Genomic DNA, 17,270 nt, shown 5'->3' on the forward strand with positions numbered 1-17,270 from the left:
GGCAAAATGTCTTATTCTGCACCTATAACACTGGAATGTTCAGGACAGAAAAAAAGAAGATAAGAGCATAAGAAATTGCTTTCTTTTGAGTCACACGATTGTTTCACCTAGCCCAGGGTGTGGAATCTTTGGTCCTCAGAATGTTTTTGGATTTCAAGTCTCAGAACCCCCAGCCAGTTTAGCCAGAGGTAAGGGACTGTGGGAACTATAGTCCAAAATACAGTGGTACCCCGGGTTACGAAATTAATTCGTTCCGCGGTTAATTTCGTAACCCGAAATACCTTCGTAAGCCGAATTCCCATAGGCGCTAATGGAAAAATAGCTCTCTGCTGCCCTCCGGTGGCGGAAAATAGCGCCGCGGTTTTTTCGTAACCCGAAGAAACCTTCGTAAGCCGAAGCAATAAATCCCTATGGGATTTTTTCGTATCCCGAAAAATTCGTAACCCGGCGCATTCGTATCCCGGGGTACCACTGTATCTGAAATGGCAGAGTTTCCACATTCCAGATTTAGCCAGTAATGATTCTGTTGAAAGGTTAAGGAACCTTTTTCTGCCCAAGGTACAGAAGTACAGTTAGTGCACACAGATGCTCTTTCTAGCATCATGATACATCCCTTTAAGACCAGAGGCTATAATCCTGCTTTTCCCTCTCCATAAATTCAGAACTGTTCCAGAATTTGCAATATGAGCACTCTTTTATTTAACTCTTCTTACCATATTTCAGGAGATGCCTTGATAATATCTCAGGTGGAGCTTCAGAGGCAGGTTCTTGATGCCATGAACTATGTCCTTTATGAGCAATTAAAATACAAAGGGAACGAGGTGGATTACTACAATTCTCTGAATTCATACATCCGCCAGGTAAAATGAACTTCGTGTGACTAAATTAAACCAGAAAAAGGAGCAAAAAAGTGCAATTAATTTTTCAATTATATATGCCAGTTTGTGCCACTCCCCCAAAGAGACAGATATAGTAACTTCCTTCAGATTTACCAGTGGCTTTCTGGGGCTTTCTGTATGCCTCTTCTTAAGAGCAATCCTTTGTACTGCAGGACTGCAGACTGATGTCTCCTTTTAGGAGAAAAAAAATCACAGATCAGAGGGCCAACTATTTATGCATTGTTGTTGGTCTCCTTTTTTAAAGGTTTTGATCCACAGGACTGGAATCCCAATCAGTTTATCTGTGCTTTATTTGACAATTGCCAGGCAGCTGGGTGTTCAACTTGAGCCAGTCAACTTTCCCAGTCACTTTCTGCTCAGGTGGTGCCAAGGGACAAAAGGGTAAGCTTTCCCCGTTCCACTTGACTCTTGCTCTTTCCATTGTGAAGCTGTTTTCTGAGTGGGCAAAGACTGAGAACGGCAACCGTTTCAGGCAAGAAAACTGTTAAGCTTCCCCACACAGTTATAGCACACTACACAATTATAGCACTTTTATACCCCTTTAAGAGCCATGGCTTCATTTTATGGAATTCAGAGATTTGTAATTTTGTGAGGCATTTAGAATTTAGATTTCCTGCCTGTCTGCCTAACCTACATATGTGACCATAGGCATCAGGACCATGTCAAGACATGCACAACCCCTGCCATGAAAATGACATCTCATTGTTGCATGCAAGAATAATACCTTCTTACCTCTAGAACAAGAACTGTGTTATGCCAGGTAAAATCATCTTAGTGCTTAGCTTCCATTTTCTTGACATTTTCCCCAGAAGCACCAACATTTTTGACTATGTTTATATCGATGCTTTTGGGAAGGGAAAACAGCTCACAGTGAAGGAGTGTGAATACTTGATTGGACACCATGTGACTGAGGAATTCTATGGTGTGGCAACGGCGAAGGAGGTTTTGCAACGAATGGTGGGCAACTTGTTAAACATTGGAAAACGGTAAGGGCTAGTCAAGTATCGTATTAAAACCTCTATTTCAACAAGACCTGAAATCTCAGAATTTGGTGATGATATAATGCAGCAGACAAGAGTTATGAGCAATACTGAGCTATGAACCCAATTTCAAGTCATAGGGAAACCATCCTTGTTTGCCCTTAGCCCTCTAACTGCAGTATAGAGGATGATAAAACTGAGCTACCTCACAAAATGTTGTAAGGATTATATCAATATAGCATGCAGTTGAATGATGCTGGGTACTCTAGGGCACATTCCTTTTTCCACAGCTGAAGAAAAACATATTCTCTCACCTCTCCCAAGCCTCCCTTCACCTATCTCTCCTAAGCCTGTAAGGCCCAGGGAACAACAACACACAACCCCCCTTAGCTTGAATTGGAATTGAGGTTTGAAAACTAAGCTATTTTTCCAAACTGTGAAAATATACTTCCCACCTCTGTTGCCCTGTTTCCTCCTCCATGAAACAGCAGCACTGTAGTTGTTAGTGACTGAAGAAATGTTTGAGGACTGTTTTTGTCTGTTTGGGGCATAAGCTCTAGTTTGCAGAACTGAATTCTGATCCTCAGGGGTATTAGCTACCCCTTCTAATTTGATGTCATCTGCAAATTTGATAAGTGTGCCCTCTATTCCATCATTGATAAAGATGCTGAATAGCACTGGGCCCAGGACAGAACCGTGTGACTCCCCACTAGTCACTTCTTTCCAGTATGAAGAGGAGCCATTGGTGAGCACAATGGTTAAATTCCCATACTGCAGCCACAACGTTGTGAGTTCAATCTCAGAGGACTCCAGGTTGACGCAGCCTCCCATCCTTTCATAGGTCGGTAAAATGAGTCCCCAGCTTGTTGGAAGCAATTGGCTTATGGATTGTAGACCGCTTAGAGTGCTGAGTTCACTATGAAGCGGTATAGAAATATAAATGCTATTGCTATTGATTGATTTGATTGATTGGTTTAAATAAATAAATGGTTCTTTGAGTGGTCATTGTGAATCCACACAACCTATGCTCCTCCTGTGCCAAGGTGGTCAGAATATTCACTGGTTGGCCTTCAGTTCTTCTGCCATAGCGGACTAGGAACTGAGGGGAATTGACAGAAGCCTGCAGTGCGCAGGAAGGAGATGGGACTTCCACCAGAAACACTGGCAATAGCTCTGGAAGAATTTGATTGGCGCTGCACAGGAATATACCAACCCATCTGTGTGAGTTCACAGGTGACCCCTCAAAGAACCACAGTTACAAGTAAGCAACGTTTCTTCTGATAAAGTAGACTCAGCCTAAAAAAAAAAAAACTTATACTACAGAATTCTTCCTTTGCGTTAGTCTCAAAGGTGTGCTACAGAATCCCTCTACACAAGTAAGCAGCCTGTTCATCTTGTCTGTCAGTGGTGTCTCAGGAGTATGGTGATGGACATATATGAAAGTGAGATCTTAACTTGAATGTTTCTGTTTACCAGGGAAAGCACTGATCAGTCCTACCAACTCCTAAGAGACTCTTTGGATTTGTACTTGGCCATGTATCCAGACAACGTGCAGCATCTAATGCTCCAAGCTAGATTGTACTTCCACTTGGGAATCTGGCCAGAGAAGGTAGTTAAGCTCGAATGCCTTCATTTACTGTATATAGTCTTAACGTATTATACAGAATGGGCTGTTGTAAGTAAATGCAAGTGAGCTGGTTTCTTCTCCATAAAGGACTTTATGGAGCATGCTGTTGCTCTGTTGCAGTGGACAAGGGTGAAAATATGGGAATTATAGAAAATTGCTCATTTTCTGTAATCCCTCCCTTCATCTTTTAACCACATGTATGGAAGAACAGTTATTTGTAATGATCTGCCCAGTGTGAGTCTTTAGGGGCCCAGTTAACCTTTGGATGAATAGAGAGGAAATATAAAAAGAAAGAGCCCATGCATTGTAGGCGATCCCTTATAAGATGTATACTAGTCTGTAGCATCAAGCCAAAGGTGTTGTGCCACTGTCTTCCTTTCCCAAGGTTCTGGACATCCTGCAGCATATTCAGGCACTGGACCCCTCCCAGCATGGAGCAGTGGGCTACTTAGTTCAGCATACACTAGAACATATCGAGCGTCGGAAAGAGGAAGCGGGACCCGATGTGAAACTCCACTCGGAGGAGAAACACAAGGACATCTGCTACTCAGTTGGCATGATTATGAAACACAAGAGGTGAATCTGCTACATCTTTTCCTGTTCCTTTCCCCTAGATTTTTGTGTTTCACAAAATCAACACTAGTGTGTTTCAGTGCTAGGTGACACAGCTTCAGATGGTTACTTTAATAAATCCAGCCACCAGAGATGGAACTATCACAGACACTGTATATGTTTCACAATAGCTAGTGTTTTCTCAGATCAGAAAGTTACATTGCATGCATGACTTGAAAAAAAATCTTTAGCTTAGGGCACTTTCTGAGATCAGTCACCTCCAGTAATATTCTTCCATTCTCATTTATTCCAGTCATTGACATTCTCAGAACAGAGCCTCTCAATTCCTCACAAATGTGCCTGCCAGATTACTTTTTGATTCTCCTTTTGACAGAGTCATATGACTTGCTTCTCTGTTTTTAATTTAGGTATGGCTATAACTGTGTGATATATGGCTGGGATCCATCATGTATGATGGGGCACGAATGGATCCGAAACATGAATGTCCACAGCTTGCCTCATGGTGCTCACCAGCCATTCTACAATGTATTGGTGGAGGATGGGTCATGTCGATATGCTGCCCAAGGTAGGCAAAGCGTGTGTTTTGATACTCATGTTCAGGGGAACACATTCAACCTTCTGTAATTTGATGTCCTCCAGATCTGAATTACAATTTCCATCTCCACTCCATCGCTTTGATGGTTGGATCTGATGGGAGCTCTAGTTCAAACCATCTGGAGGGTTCCATGTAATCCACCAGAAGGCTGGTCTATGATAAGAAAACCCAAATTTACCATAGATGCTTGTTAAACTATGTACATATATGTACTAAGCTGTTGTCAGAAGCTGCTACAGCTTTATAACTGAGAGTCTTTTGATCTGTATGCAAGTCTCTCATGTCTAAGTCATGGCACTACAGCTTGGAGTATCTGCCTAGGCAATATTTCTAAACTCTGGGCTGACCCAGCTCACCAATACTAGCCACTGGGGCTTCCTGGACTGGATGACTTCCTGGGACCACATCTGAACAGTAAGGGATTCCTGGATCTGATGTGTTTCTGCATGGGTATTCCTTCCGTTTGTTCCGTGACAACAAATAGTTGTGTATTGCTTAGGCCTGTCATCAGATTTTAAGATTGTAAGGGTCATCTTGCCCATCCTGCCAGTACAAGAATCCACAGCTAAGTATCCCTTGCAGACAACCATCCAATCTTGAACGACGGAGGATCTGTCTTCTAAAGAAGCCTATTCAACTGTTGCATGACACTAATTGTCAGGGAATTCCTCCTAATATTTAATTTAATCTCTTTTCTTGTACTTTGGATCCATTGGTTCAGATCCTACCTTATGGCACATCGGAGAACAGGCTTGCTCCATCTTCCACGTAAAAGTCCTACTATTGAAGATGGCTATCATCTTTCAGCCTTCTCTTCTTCATGGTAAATACACCAAACTTCCTTGTAGGCCTTGGTTTCCAAGCCCGTTACCATCTTGGTTGACCACCTAGAGTCGTTCCAGTATGTTGATATTCTTCTTAAACTGGTGTCCTGAACTGGACACAGTATGCCAGGTGAGATTTGACCAAAGCAGAAAAGAGTCGTGCTGTTGCTTCCCCTAATCTGGGCATTATACTTCCGTTGATGCAACCTAGAATTGCATTGGCCTTTGTTTTATCTGTTTGTTTATTTTGCCACCACATCACCCTCGTGACTCATGTCTTGCTTGTGGTATATTAAGACTCCAGATTTTTTTTACAGCTATTGCTGTCTAATCAGATGTTATCCATTCTGTATTTGTGCATTTCATTTTTACTTCCCAAATATAATTTCTTACATTTATACCTGCTAAAATTCTTTTTTAAAAAAAGTTTTTGCCCAATTCCCCAATCTATTGTGGCCATCTTGCATCCTAACTCTGTCTTCTGAGGTTCTGACTTCTCTCTGCCTCTTATCAGCATTTTACCATCTTCTCCACACATCAAACTTCCTGTTTCTTTGTTCTTTCTCTTGGTTTAGACACAGTCTTTTACTATTTACAACACAGTTAGGCCTGAGATCATTCTGAACTTTAGCTTTCCCAAACTTTTCTTCTTGTTTGTATTCTTCTTGGTGATTGGTCTCATCTTCCAGTTCTCATACATGCTCCTTTTAAATCTCAGCTGATCCAAAGGTCTCATCTTCCAGTTCTCATACCTGCTCCTTTTAAATCTCAGCTGATCCAAAACCTTTTTACACAACCATCTTTAGTTCATTAGACACCTCCCAATTTACTTTCTCATTGGAATTCTTTGCAACTGTGACTTCAATATCTCACTTAAGAAACTCCCATCCGTCATGAAGTGCTTTCTATTCCTAACCATGGAAACTCACCCAGTATTTCCTAAACGGTAATGAAATTGACATTTTTAATATACTGATTGTTGGTCCATTTACACTTGGCTAAACATTTCTTTCATTTAATGAATCACAGGATGACAGCCACCCAAGGTTCCCACTACTTCCACCTTGAAGACCAGTGCTACCATGTTGGTAAGAATTTGTTCCAAGATAGTAACTTTGTCAACCCCTCCAGTTTTTGGAAACTGGAAGTATCAGCAGTGCACGTGAGGAATTTGTTGGATTTTACATTCTTGGCACACTGTGATTTTCAGCAGATATCAGTTGTTGAAGTCTCCTATTATTATTATAACAATTTTTGTTAATGTTTGATTATCTTTTCTAGGCAGACACCATCCAAGTCTGGCTTGAAGGTACACTACAGATGCCCAGAATGATGTTGTTGCTTACCTGTGCTATCATTTTTATCTAGAGTTTGCTTTTTCCTTCTTCCTACTCATATGTAGAGGCATCACCCTCCGGTTGCTCTTCCAGGAGAGTGTTCTGTTCCGTCCAAAGTTCTACACCATCTTTACTAGATTGGCCTCAAGCTGTTGTTACTTTATCTTCCAGCCAGACAGCCAGATTGTAGTTTTTGCAAGTACGGTCATTTCTGTCCTCAAGCAGGAGAACAAACATGACACCAATGCTGCAGGTCACTGCAGCCCTTCTCTCACCATCCATGTCTCTCTGTCCCATGCAAGCAGTGAAACTGCACTGAAGGCCTCCTTATCAAACTCTCATGAAAAATGCTCACAGAAAACATTGCCGTTAGTCCGTTAGTCCTTCTCAAAACTCATACAGTGGAACCCTCAAACAGATGGCCGATTCGCTTCCTTTCAGCTGTGGCGCCTTCCCCTGTGTAATCTAGGAAAGCTCATGCATCAAAACCCACAAAACCACACAAACAAACCTCCAGAATGTTCACAAAGTAGAGCTTATGTCCCAAATACACAAAAACAAATCTTAAAAGACCTCTGCCAATCAAAACTCACAAGCTAATGGCTGTAGCTCCATCCCACTCAGTGACTCACTTCCTCTTAGCAGTAGCCCCTTCCCCTTAGACCATGTTCTGTAGCAGCGCTCACACACCAACACATACAAAAGAGTTCATGCACTAAAACACACTACAGGTCTGAAATAGGGTTCACATCCCAAACAAAAACAAAAGCTTTCCTCTTTGTCTCTTTCATCAACTTTGGCACCTTATCCTAGTTCACTGACTATTTCTCTTGCATAGTCTCTTCCAGCCTCTCTTTTTGCCTTTACTTATCCACGTTGATGTTGTGGTCGAGAGTCTTGAGACACTTGAATTCCAAGGTCCATGAATACATTTTATTGCAGAATTATATAGTCTATATACCATAGACAGATTCTCAGAGGTTAGGACTCCTTTTGGCTGACAGTCACAATTATACGTCATGATCCATAAGTAGTTGCCTCTGCATACCACTTACTAGGCAACAGAAGTGGGAAGTTGCTGTTGTACTAAAGTCCATTTTGAGGACTTTCCACAGACACCTATTTGACCACTAAGGGAACATGAGGCTGGGCTACATAATCCTTTGGTGTGGCTCAGCATAGCTCTTCTTTGGGCTTTTAGATGACAGTTTTTATTTATTATTTATTTTATTTATGGTATTTATACCCCGCCCTTCAGCCCTAAAGGCTATCAGAGTGGCTTGATGCTGATTTGTGTTTTTGCTTCCCACTTAGGTTGTGTGCCTTCAAGTCGTTTTCGACTTATGGCAATTCTAAGGTGAACCTTTCATGGTGCTTTCTGGGGCTGAGAGAGCGTGACTTGCCTGAAGTCACCCAGTGGGTTTCCATGGCTGAGTGAGGAATCAAACCCTGATCTCCAGGGTCAGAGTCCAGTGCTCAAACCACTATCCCACATTGGCTCTCTTGCCACTTAGATAGGGGACAAATAATTAAGTCAAGATATAGTACTAGTTGCCTGTCTCCTGAGTATAATGGAGGTAAACATGTGCAGTAATTTGTAAATTAAAAATGCTTCTATATGTAATGATTGGAAGAATTCATATTGGGTTTTTTCCACTAGAGGGGGCTCTATACTATAATGTAAATGGTTGGCAATTTCATATTTTTTTCTCAAATCCGCCACTCATCCATCCTGCTTCCCATCGCCTAAAAATTCACTCTCCGAGGCACACAATGCAGCTTGAAGACTGGCTGAGCTTGCATGGAAATGTCCCCCGTAGCTGTAGAAAAAGGCTTTGCTGAGGAAGCAGAGGAATCTTGTGGGTTTTACAGTATCTGGTACAAATCGGGTGGAGGAGAGGGGCAGCTGGCAATGAGAAGGGACAGAACAGACTACATCATTGTGGATTTAATGTGCTGGCAGTAACCTTTAGTTATTAATGGGCAAGTGATGCATAACTTGGGCATCATACTGTACTTTGGATTGCCATTCTGGATGTAGTTTAAACAAGTTAAGGACCATGCAAGCCTCTGTGATTTTCGCACTGAGCTTACTGTAGAAATCCTTTGACTACATTTGGGGCACCATGCAGTCTTCCTTCACAAGTCAGACTTAGTGGAAGTGTGCAATTTCAGTATGTGCATGAGTAAACATGCATATAGCTACACACAATTTCTGCACTTCCCTGCTAAAATGGTTCTCTCCCACAGGTTTTTTCATAGAAGAGTCAGGAGTTGGGACTTCTTTACATTACATATATTTGTATGATATTAAATACATTGGTCAATATGGGCTAAAAAAGCCAAGTTCCCAAGAAGAGTGTATCATTGAACTGGTGCTGGTCCTTACTGAAAGCCCTCAGTCCTATGTGATAAAATCCTCAAATGGTAGCAAACTGAAACAGCAGAGCATGGCTATAACTAAGTCTTCCTTCCTTTGCAGAGAACCTGGAGCATAATATGGAGCCTTACGAAATCCCTCACCCAGACATCGGCCGCTACTTCACCGAGTTTGCTGGCACTCACTATGTAGCAAACACAGAGCTAGAAATCCGGTACCCTGAAGATCTGGAGCTTACCCATGCAACAGTTCAAAAGATATATGAGAAAAAAGAATGAACCTTTTATCTTTTTGCAAGGGTAAAATATGACTTCACACATTAACTGTGAGACTTGCATTGCAGGAAAACCAGGGCTGTCTGACTTAACTAGGGATCATATTTTGCCCCCAAACTAGCAATGCAGTGTTTTCTTATGTAACCACCCACTTATGGCGTGGCAACGCTAGCAAAATGATGTGGAATGGATGAGTTCTCAGGGCAAGATCTTGCTTGTCTGAATTGACCTCTTTGTACAAAGTAACTGATCCTTTTTACCATCCTGGACTCTAAAAGCTCTTGTTCCTGACTTGAGGATGTTTTCAATAGCCTGGAGATTGAAATGTTGACATTTTATGGACATGGTTTGTCATATTTGCAATATTTTTAAAGGCTTGAGTTTTGTAAATAGTCATTAGGGTCACTCTGGTTTCTTCTTTCCAAATCTGTTTTCTCTCCTTTCTAATATTCTTTGCAACAGCCAGCAGTCCAGTGCCAAATTCTTGGGAATGGTATTGAAACTTCACAACCCAAAGATCTTTAGGATTTACTAAATTAATCTAGTTCTCTTCAAGCAAACTGTTGAATGACTACATGAGACAGGAAGGTTACATCCATCTTCCTCTTTCCCAAAAGCTTCTAGAGTCCCATTCTACTGTATAGATATGTACCCTGCCAATGGTAAGGATGATCTAATGCTACATTTCTGGCCAGGTTGAATGTGAACATCCATTATTCTCTTATTCTGCACCCCTTATATTTATCTTGAAGAAACTGCTTGAAGTAGATATAAGATTCCTCTATCACTGCATCCATAAATTTGGAGTATCTGAGCGATTACATTAAATAGCTTTTTTTTTTTTAATGTCCATATTTTGCCTATTCCAACCCGAACTCTGTTGGAGAAATGCAGGTAGTACGTATAATGCCTGGTGACATTCATGTTATTGAGGAATTTGTGTAAAATATAGGTTAGTTAGTTTGCAGTCTGGCCACCAGACTGGTAGCTAGACATGCAGAGAAAAACAGCTGATCAAGCCTCTCTCTATCATTAGACATTATAAACGCTTATTGCAAGTATGTGAAACATGTAATTTTAAAATTGGTGTCTCTGAGCCGAGTGCAGTCAATACTTAGTGGATTACTCAATGGCACGGCAGGTACGTTATAATTATAATGTGGTGAAGGATAAAATGATACCCTTTTATGATCGTAGTTTGGAATGTTGCTGCAAAATCATTATTTTCCAGATAGCTGCTGATTTGCATGTTGTGTTTTCATAATATTTAGCCAGTACATATCTTTGTGAAATTCTCCGTGTCGACTGGGGTAACTTGAAACGACTCAGAAGATTGGGTAAGGCACCAGGCACCTTGTTTCTACAGGTAATGCTGCTGCCTTTGTGAGCATGTGTATGCTAACATCATGTTTTATCGAGGCAACCAGGACTGCTGGCCCCAAACTGCTTATGAGTGCATACACTGAAAGAAGTGCCCCTGCAGTCACAGCTAACAATGATCACTCTCATTCACACTGATGGGAGTGTACGTTCTCATGTACTGGGGGATCATGGCTCTTTTGCAGCAATTCAACCATCACATTACTTGCTCATGAGAGTGAACCAAAAGGAAAACTGAGGATACAGATGACTAATGCAGGGAAGTGCGAAAGAAGAAGCATTTTTAAAATGTAATATAAATGGAAGTGACTAGATTAGAGAGCTGAACTTCTGTGCAGTTTGCACACCGTGAATCCAAATCTTACCTTCACAGGGTAAGAACTTCAGCAATATATAGCCTGAGCTTTCCCACTTCATTGGAGAAGATGCTGCTACTATGTTGTTAGGGACTAATGCATCTGCCTCAAACCTCAGCTTTTTAGTGTGCAGCAGGTTCGTTCAAAGCATGGGTCTTCTTGCCCTGGGTCTGTCTTGCATTAACGCTAGTTGCATAACCTTTATCCATAACTGCATTATTTCCGTCTCTGTGCTGCTGGTAGTCTGATGTTTGTTTGTGGGACCTCCCTCCTTCCAAGTTACTCTCAGTGTTTCTGTCTGTTTGCAAAGCACTTAGAATTTGTCTTTCATATGAAAGGTGCTATATAAATATATACATATAAAAATAATCAAGTAGTATGATATATTTAAAAAATTTGTACAGACAATATTGAATATGCAGTTTTGATCACAGACTGACCTATTTTTAAGGAGAGTTTCAAATGTGGGGTTCTCTCCTCCCCCCCTTGTCACTTGATGGAATAAAATGTTGATCTTGTCATGGTACAGATTGTGTGTATGTGCATTTATATGTACAGTGGACCCTTGTTATACGCTGGGGGTTGGTTCCACGATCTCCCGTGTATAACAAAATCCGTGTATGCTCAAGTCCCATTAAATATAATGACATAGCAAAATGGTGTCCCATATAAAAATGGAAAATCAAGGTTTGATATTTGAAATTTATACTTTTTTTGAACATTTTCAAACCGTGTATTCTTGAATCCGTGTATAAGAAATCCATGTATAAGAAGGGCCGACTGTATATGTCTATGTGTTTAAACTGTCTGGAACTGAATACTGTTTATCCAGTAAGTCTGAAAGGACTACAGAAGGGGCTCTTACAGCCAAATATAAATGTGTATCTTTCCTTGGGCATTTTCCAATTTTAAATAGAATTAATCCTAGGCCTGCAGAGTAAATCAACAATAACAGCCCTCACTCCAATCATTTGCAAAACCCTTTATGGTTGTGACTTACCAATCTGTAGAAATGACACAATTGCCCAGTAATAGTGAATTGCAAGCCTTTAGAGTGTCTATAGTCTATCTGGCTTTCATAAAGTAGTTTTTGAATTCATGCTCAAGGATTAAGTTCCATTTTACTCCAAGCCTGTCCAACTTACATCCCTCTTACTTCAAGCCTCACTACTGACTCCCAGCTGCTTTTGAACTATTTGTGGCAATTCACTTGAAAAGAAAATGCACTCGGCTTGTTATTGCTTCATATTCCAGGGTTTCAGCCTTGGCACTGAAACCAAGTTTGAGGGCTGTGAGCAAGAACAAACTGAGCCCTGGACTTTATATTGTTGCCAAACTGTTGTTTTATTTTCCGAGGCTCACAGAGGATTAAAAGACTTAAAAGGAGAGCTGTTAATTGATGCACAGCTTGATCCTAAGCTTGTGTATTTGGAAGCAAGTCCCTTTGAGTTCAGCGGACTTAACTTCCAAGTAAGTAGACATCGGATTGTGGCCTAAAGAACTTAAGAGCAAGTCTGCTGGCAGGGACGTAGCTAGGATTTTAGGAAGGGGGGGTCCAGACTAAGTGCCACCATTATAATGGGGCTTGAGTGCGGCGGCGCAGCAGCACACACCATTCATTTTTCTAATGGGGGGGGGGGGGCCGGACCCCCAGATCCCCCCCCCTTGGCTACGTCCCTGCTGCTGGAAGAAACCAAAGGTCCAGGTAGTCAGCATTATTTTTTTTTTCCAAATGTGTGACCAACTAAATACCTCCAGGAGGTCCTTAAGAAGCAGGGCATGAAATCAATGAGCTTATTTTCTTGTTTGCCCCCAAGCAGAGTGCTTCTCAACTTGGAGGTCCCATTCTTAGCTACCGTGGACTCACTACTGAGAAATTTGTCCTCCATGACTCTGTCTAACTCCTTATAAGAAATGTCTTACAGAATTGAATCAAAGAGATGTATCTAGCACAGTATCCAGTTTCAACAGAAATCCGAACCAGATGCCTTGGAAAAGGTCACAAGCAAGGCATGAACATGTTAGGTGACTCCTTGTTTTTGCCTTTTTAAAAGGCGAATGGATAGTTTCATTGGTTAAATTTTAAGTGACAATACCAGAAGCTCAGTATAGCTTCTGCCTTCAGCACTGAGATGAAAAATAAATCTTAAGCAAAGCACACTGATCAATAGAAGGAAAGGTTATAGAACCATTGAGTGGGGAAGGGGACCTCTGGGCCATCAGGTCAATGCAAGATCTCAAGCTAGAGTTTCTCCAGCAGGTAACTATCCATCTGAAAGCCTTTCTTTTTCATTCCCTGTTGAGTTATGCACTAGGATAGCTATAGCCTTAACATTTTGTGTGTGCTTAACTTGCAGTCTTGCCAGTTAGAATTACTCCTCGCTATATGATCAGTGAAAGGTTTGGTAGATTAATGGACATGATGGCGACTTAAATTTAAATCTGGATCTCCTCCAACCTCATCTAAGCAGGTAAGAGTTACCACCAAAAGGATATTAGGAGTATGGTATTCTATTCCCACCCTGTGCCCCTTTCACTCCCTGCAGCCCATCTTTCATGATCTTACACTCAGAATTAAACAGGAGACATGATCTTGCTTGGGTGAACAGTGTTGGTGGGTAGAATTTCAAAAGTCCACATTACCACTTTGCAGCTTAAATCACACACACACACACACACTGCTTTAGAAGTGACACATTGAACCGGCAACAAAATAATATAGCTCGGAGGACTTTTTTTTACTAAGTGTGCCTTCTTGCAAGATACTCTTTCTATTCTCCCTCCAAAAGCAGAAAGGAGAATGAGAGGGGTACTTCTATCAGCCTATGGTCTCTGCTCTGCTCACTGAGAGCTCTCTTGTGCGCGTCAATGGCATTTGAGCTTGATAATCAACAGCACTCAGATTTTAGCATCAGAAACAAAGGAATGGTTTATCTACATTCTAAAGAGATAGGAGCAGTTAAAAATAGGGTTGGCTGGATGCACATGCAGTAATACTAACTTGGTGACTAAACAAATAACATAAGTTGTTGTTACAGACCTGTGGCACAGTGCATTGAACATGATATGAAGTGACTAGTGTTCTTGGCACTTACATCTTTGTAAACGTGCACGTAAACGTGAACCGAGTAGTTTTGCAACAACTGTATTCACCTAGGAGGTGTCATGATGTCACATTGTATGGGCGTCTATTGCATAATAGCAGCCAGTGGAGTGACTGATGCACCATGGTCTGGTGTTCATGGGCACCAATGTGGATTGGGGTGCTCCCCAGTGTGCATCCAGACACTGTCTACAAAGTGCCAGAACACAGCAGGAGCTCCCAGTGTGCATTGGAGCTTGCTTGCTGGTGTCCAGATGTGCATCTCCACAATTCAGTAACAGGGCTGTGTTGCATTTCTGGTGTGTAGCTACAGATTCATATAGTTATAACATGTAGATTGTGATTCAGGATTGCCACCTGGGTCTCTTCAGTCTCTACCCGCTACGCTACATGGCTTCTCTAGATAGTGCTTGTGATATGGTCACATCAATTTTAAATGTATTTTTATAAGTGAGAAGCTTTGCAGAGGACAGAGCTTATAGGCACCTGCCTCATCTTTGTAGTGGTGAATTGGCTGCGAGGAGAGGACCGTCTGTCACTTGGCTTCGATGGCATATTTTTCTCCTGTTTGCATTTGCGTGTTGAGTTGCACCATCATGAGTGAGGGTGATAAGAAGAGGAAGTCTGCATGTCACAAGTGTGGTGAGATGAGATAAGGGAACCCTAGGAGGGAAAGAGGTCAGGACTGGCCTGCCAATGATACAGAAGCAGGCGGATGGTTTACACAGCCTGGGAGATCAAAGCAGGGACAGAGGTTCTAGCTTTCCCCGTCAAAGTGCACGTTGACAAGCTGCTACAAAAGCCAGCTTCTCCAGACATGTTGCCTTGCATTTTCCAAAAATCTGTCTTATCATTATGTTGTTAGGCCAGGCAGAATCATAGAGTTGTAAGAGACCCCAAGGGCCATACAGTCTAACTTCATGTTGCCATGCAGGAATACACAATCAAAGCACTCCCCACAGATGGCCATCCAGCCTCTGTTTAAAAATCTCCACAGAGAAGGAGACTCCATCACTCTCGAAGCTGGCATTCTTTATGCAAGGTAGAAGAGAAGAGGCCATGTATCCAAAATGATAGGGAAATGACTGGGGCAGTTGGGGAGTCCAACAACATCTGAAAAGCTACAGGTTCCCTGCCCCTGGCCAGGCCATGGAAAAGTTACTTTTTTTGAATTACAATTTCCATAAACCCACCTACCCCCTCACCAGCATGGCCACTATAGGCCATAAAGTAATAATAGTAAAAGCTGGAATTCAACATGGGATGTACATTAGACTCATGTGTGAGAAATAGAATGGAATAGAGATAGAACAATAGCTTGTACACTTCTTTTGCAGTCTAGACAAGAGATGTATTACACAGCTTTGATCTTTTCGCCTTCTTTTTTTAAAAAACAACCATGTCCAGTCACTGCATTGCTGCTGCAGTCTCTTGCTGTTGCCACAAACTAACCTGGCATCTGTTCAAATAGCAGCAGCGAAGTTGTAAATGGAAGGTGCTGTAGATAGGCATTCACCTTGCTAGCACCATGTTTTGGTCACTAGGGACAGAAAAGAGATGTACATCACCAATTTAAAAATTTAAATAAATTATCCAATTTGTATGTGGTCTGCAAGAAAACATGTGCATAGCTTTCAGTTTTCATCCTTAGTGGTACATGTTTCTAACAGCATTCCATAAATCCGAGGTTACATTGGTAGAAGTATTTCATGGTGAACTGTCAGTTCAGACTTGGATAGTCCTTTTGAAGGTTTGGCCAGGTGGCATAGAATTGAGGGGTACCTGCGCAAAGGGCTGGGCCCCCATCTCTCGGTGGCCCTGTAAGCCCTGGAAAGAGGGCCCTGTGGTCGCAGTGGGAAAAGTTATTAAGAACAGTTAATAAGGAAGAACACAAAAACTCAGCGAGGCTATAGCAGTTTGCTTTTGCCTGAGCTTTTGAGAAGGCTAAGACTCTGCCCCCTCCTTTCCCACTGAGTGCAAACTACTTTTGCATTTAGATCTCAGTTTGCAGCAACTGAAGTGAACTTGAGGACAAAGGCGCCGGCAAGGCATAGTGGTTTGAACACTGGACTATGCCTCTGGAGACCAGAGTTCAAATCCCTCCTTGGGCATGGAAACCCACTGGCTGACCTTGAGCAAGTCACACTTTCTCAGCCTCAGAGGAAGGGTTTGCCTCTGAACAAACCTTTCCAAGAAAACCCCCTGATAGAGTCGCCATACGTTGGAAACTGCCTCCCTTTAGAGGGAAGGCACACAACAGGGACAAAAACAAAGAGGGAAAGTAGGAGGAAGAGTGGAAAAAATGGGACATTTTAAAAGCAGCCACAAAACTGAGATGATAGAGGATTAATCAGGATTGCCTCTGGCAAACTGGGACAGTTGGATGCTATGTGCAAATGCTGGCGATTGGGCTTTTTGCATCCAAAGCAATAACTAGGGCTCCAGAGTGAAAATTGGGAGGGCTCTTGTATGAAAGAAGCAGGTGTTGCTTGTCTTGCAACCAAGTAACAAGCAACATCTGCTGAAAATCCCTCTTCTACACAGCCATTCCAGGGACAGGAGCATTCCCCAGTTTTCACTGGGGAATCTTCATTGCAAAGCTACAGGACCTTCCTCCTCAAGGTAGGCCAGCATCAAGGGCACTGCTCTCCCTTCCTAGAATGCTTTACTTTTCAACTAGACCCAGCCTGGACAGCCCTGTAGATAAAGGAGGCCTTCAAAGCAGAGGCGTGTGCTCAGTCACCCCTACCGACAAAGAATTGTCCTCTGCAAAGTAGGACATATGGCCATCCATCTGTGAAGCTGTGTTTTTCAGATTCCTGCACCAGTGACAAGATGTACTAGAATTCTCTCTAGACAGCTGGGCAGGAGGCCAATGAGCAAATTGCAAAGGACGAATTCTTGGCACTCTGGTGAGGGCTGGCTCATCTCCTTCCTTCTT

General features: G+C 42.1%; 1 protein-coding gene across 4 annotated transcripts in view; it reads left to right on the forward strand.

Moving 5' to 3' along the window:
* FBXO21 (F-box protein 21) overlaps positions 1-17,270 on the forward strand; it is a 44,009-nt gene that overhangs the window by 13,784 nt on the left and 12,955 nt on the right. Inside the window, exons 6-14 of one of the 4 annotated variants that reach the window (XR_006100912.1) lie at positions 724-860; positions 1,144-1,280; positions 1,709-1,885; positions 3,356-3,488; positions 3,892-4,082; positions 4,487-4,644; positions 6,528-6,586; positions 6,780-6,807; positions 9,318-9,450. Coding sequence is in view for 1 of the 4 variants with exons in the window: in XM_042442150.1 (XP_042298084.1) it covers positions 724-860; positions 1,144-1,280; positions 1,709-1,885; positions 3,356-3,488; positions 3,892-4,082; positions 4,487-4,644; positions 9,318-9,493 (1,109 nt within the window). In the remaining 3 variants the exon portion in view is untranslated. Of the gene's footprint in view, positions 1-723; positions 861-1,143; positions 1,281-1,708; positions 1,886-3,355; positions 3,489-3,891; positions 4,083-4,486; positions 4,645-6,527; positions 6,587-6,779; positions 6,808-9,317; positions 11,753-17,270 lie in introns of those variants that run through there. The other 3 variants (XR_006100911.1, XR_006100910.1, XM_042442150.1) reach the window with 3 other exon arrangements.

Source organism: Sceloporus undulatus, chromosome 10, assembly GCF_019175285.1.
Source record: "Sceloporus undulatus isolate JIND9_A2432 ecotype Alabama chromosome 10, SceUnd_v1.1, whole genome shotgun sequence".
NCBI classification, from domain to species: Eukaryota; Metazoa; Chordata; class Lepidosauria; order Squamata; family Phrynosomatidae; genus Sceloporus; species Sceloporus undulatus.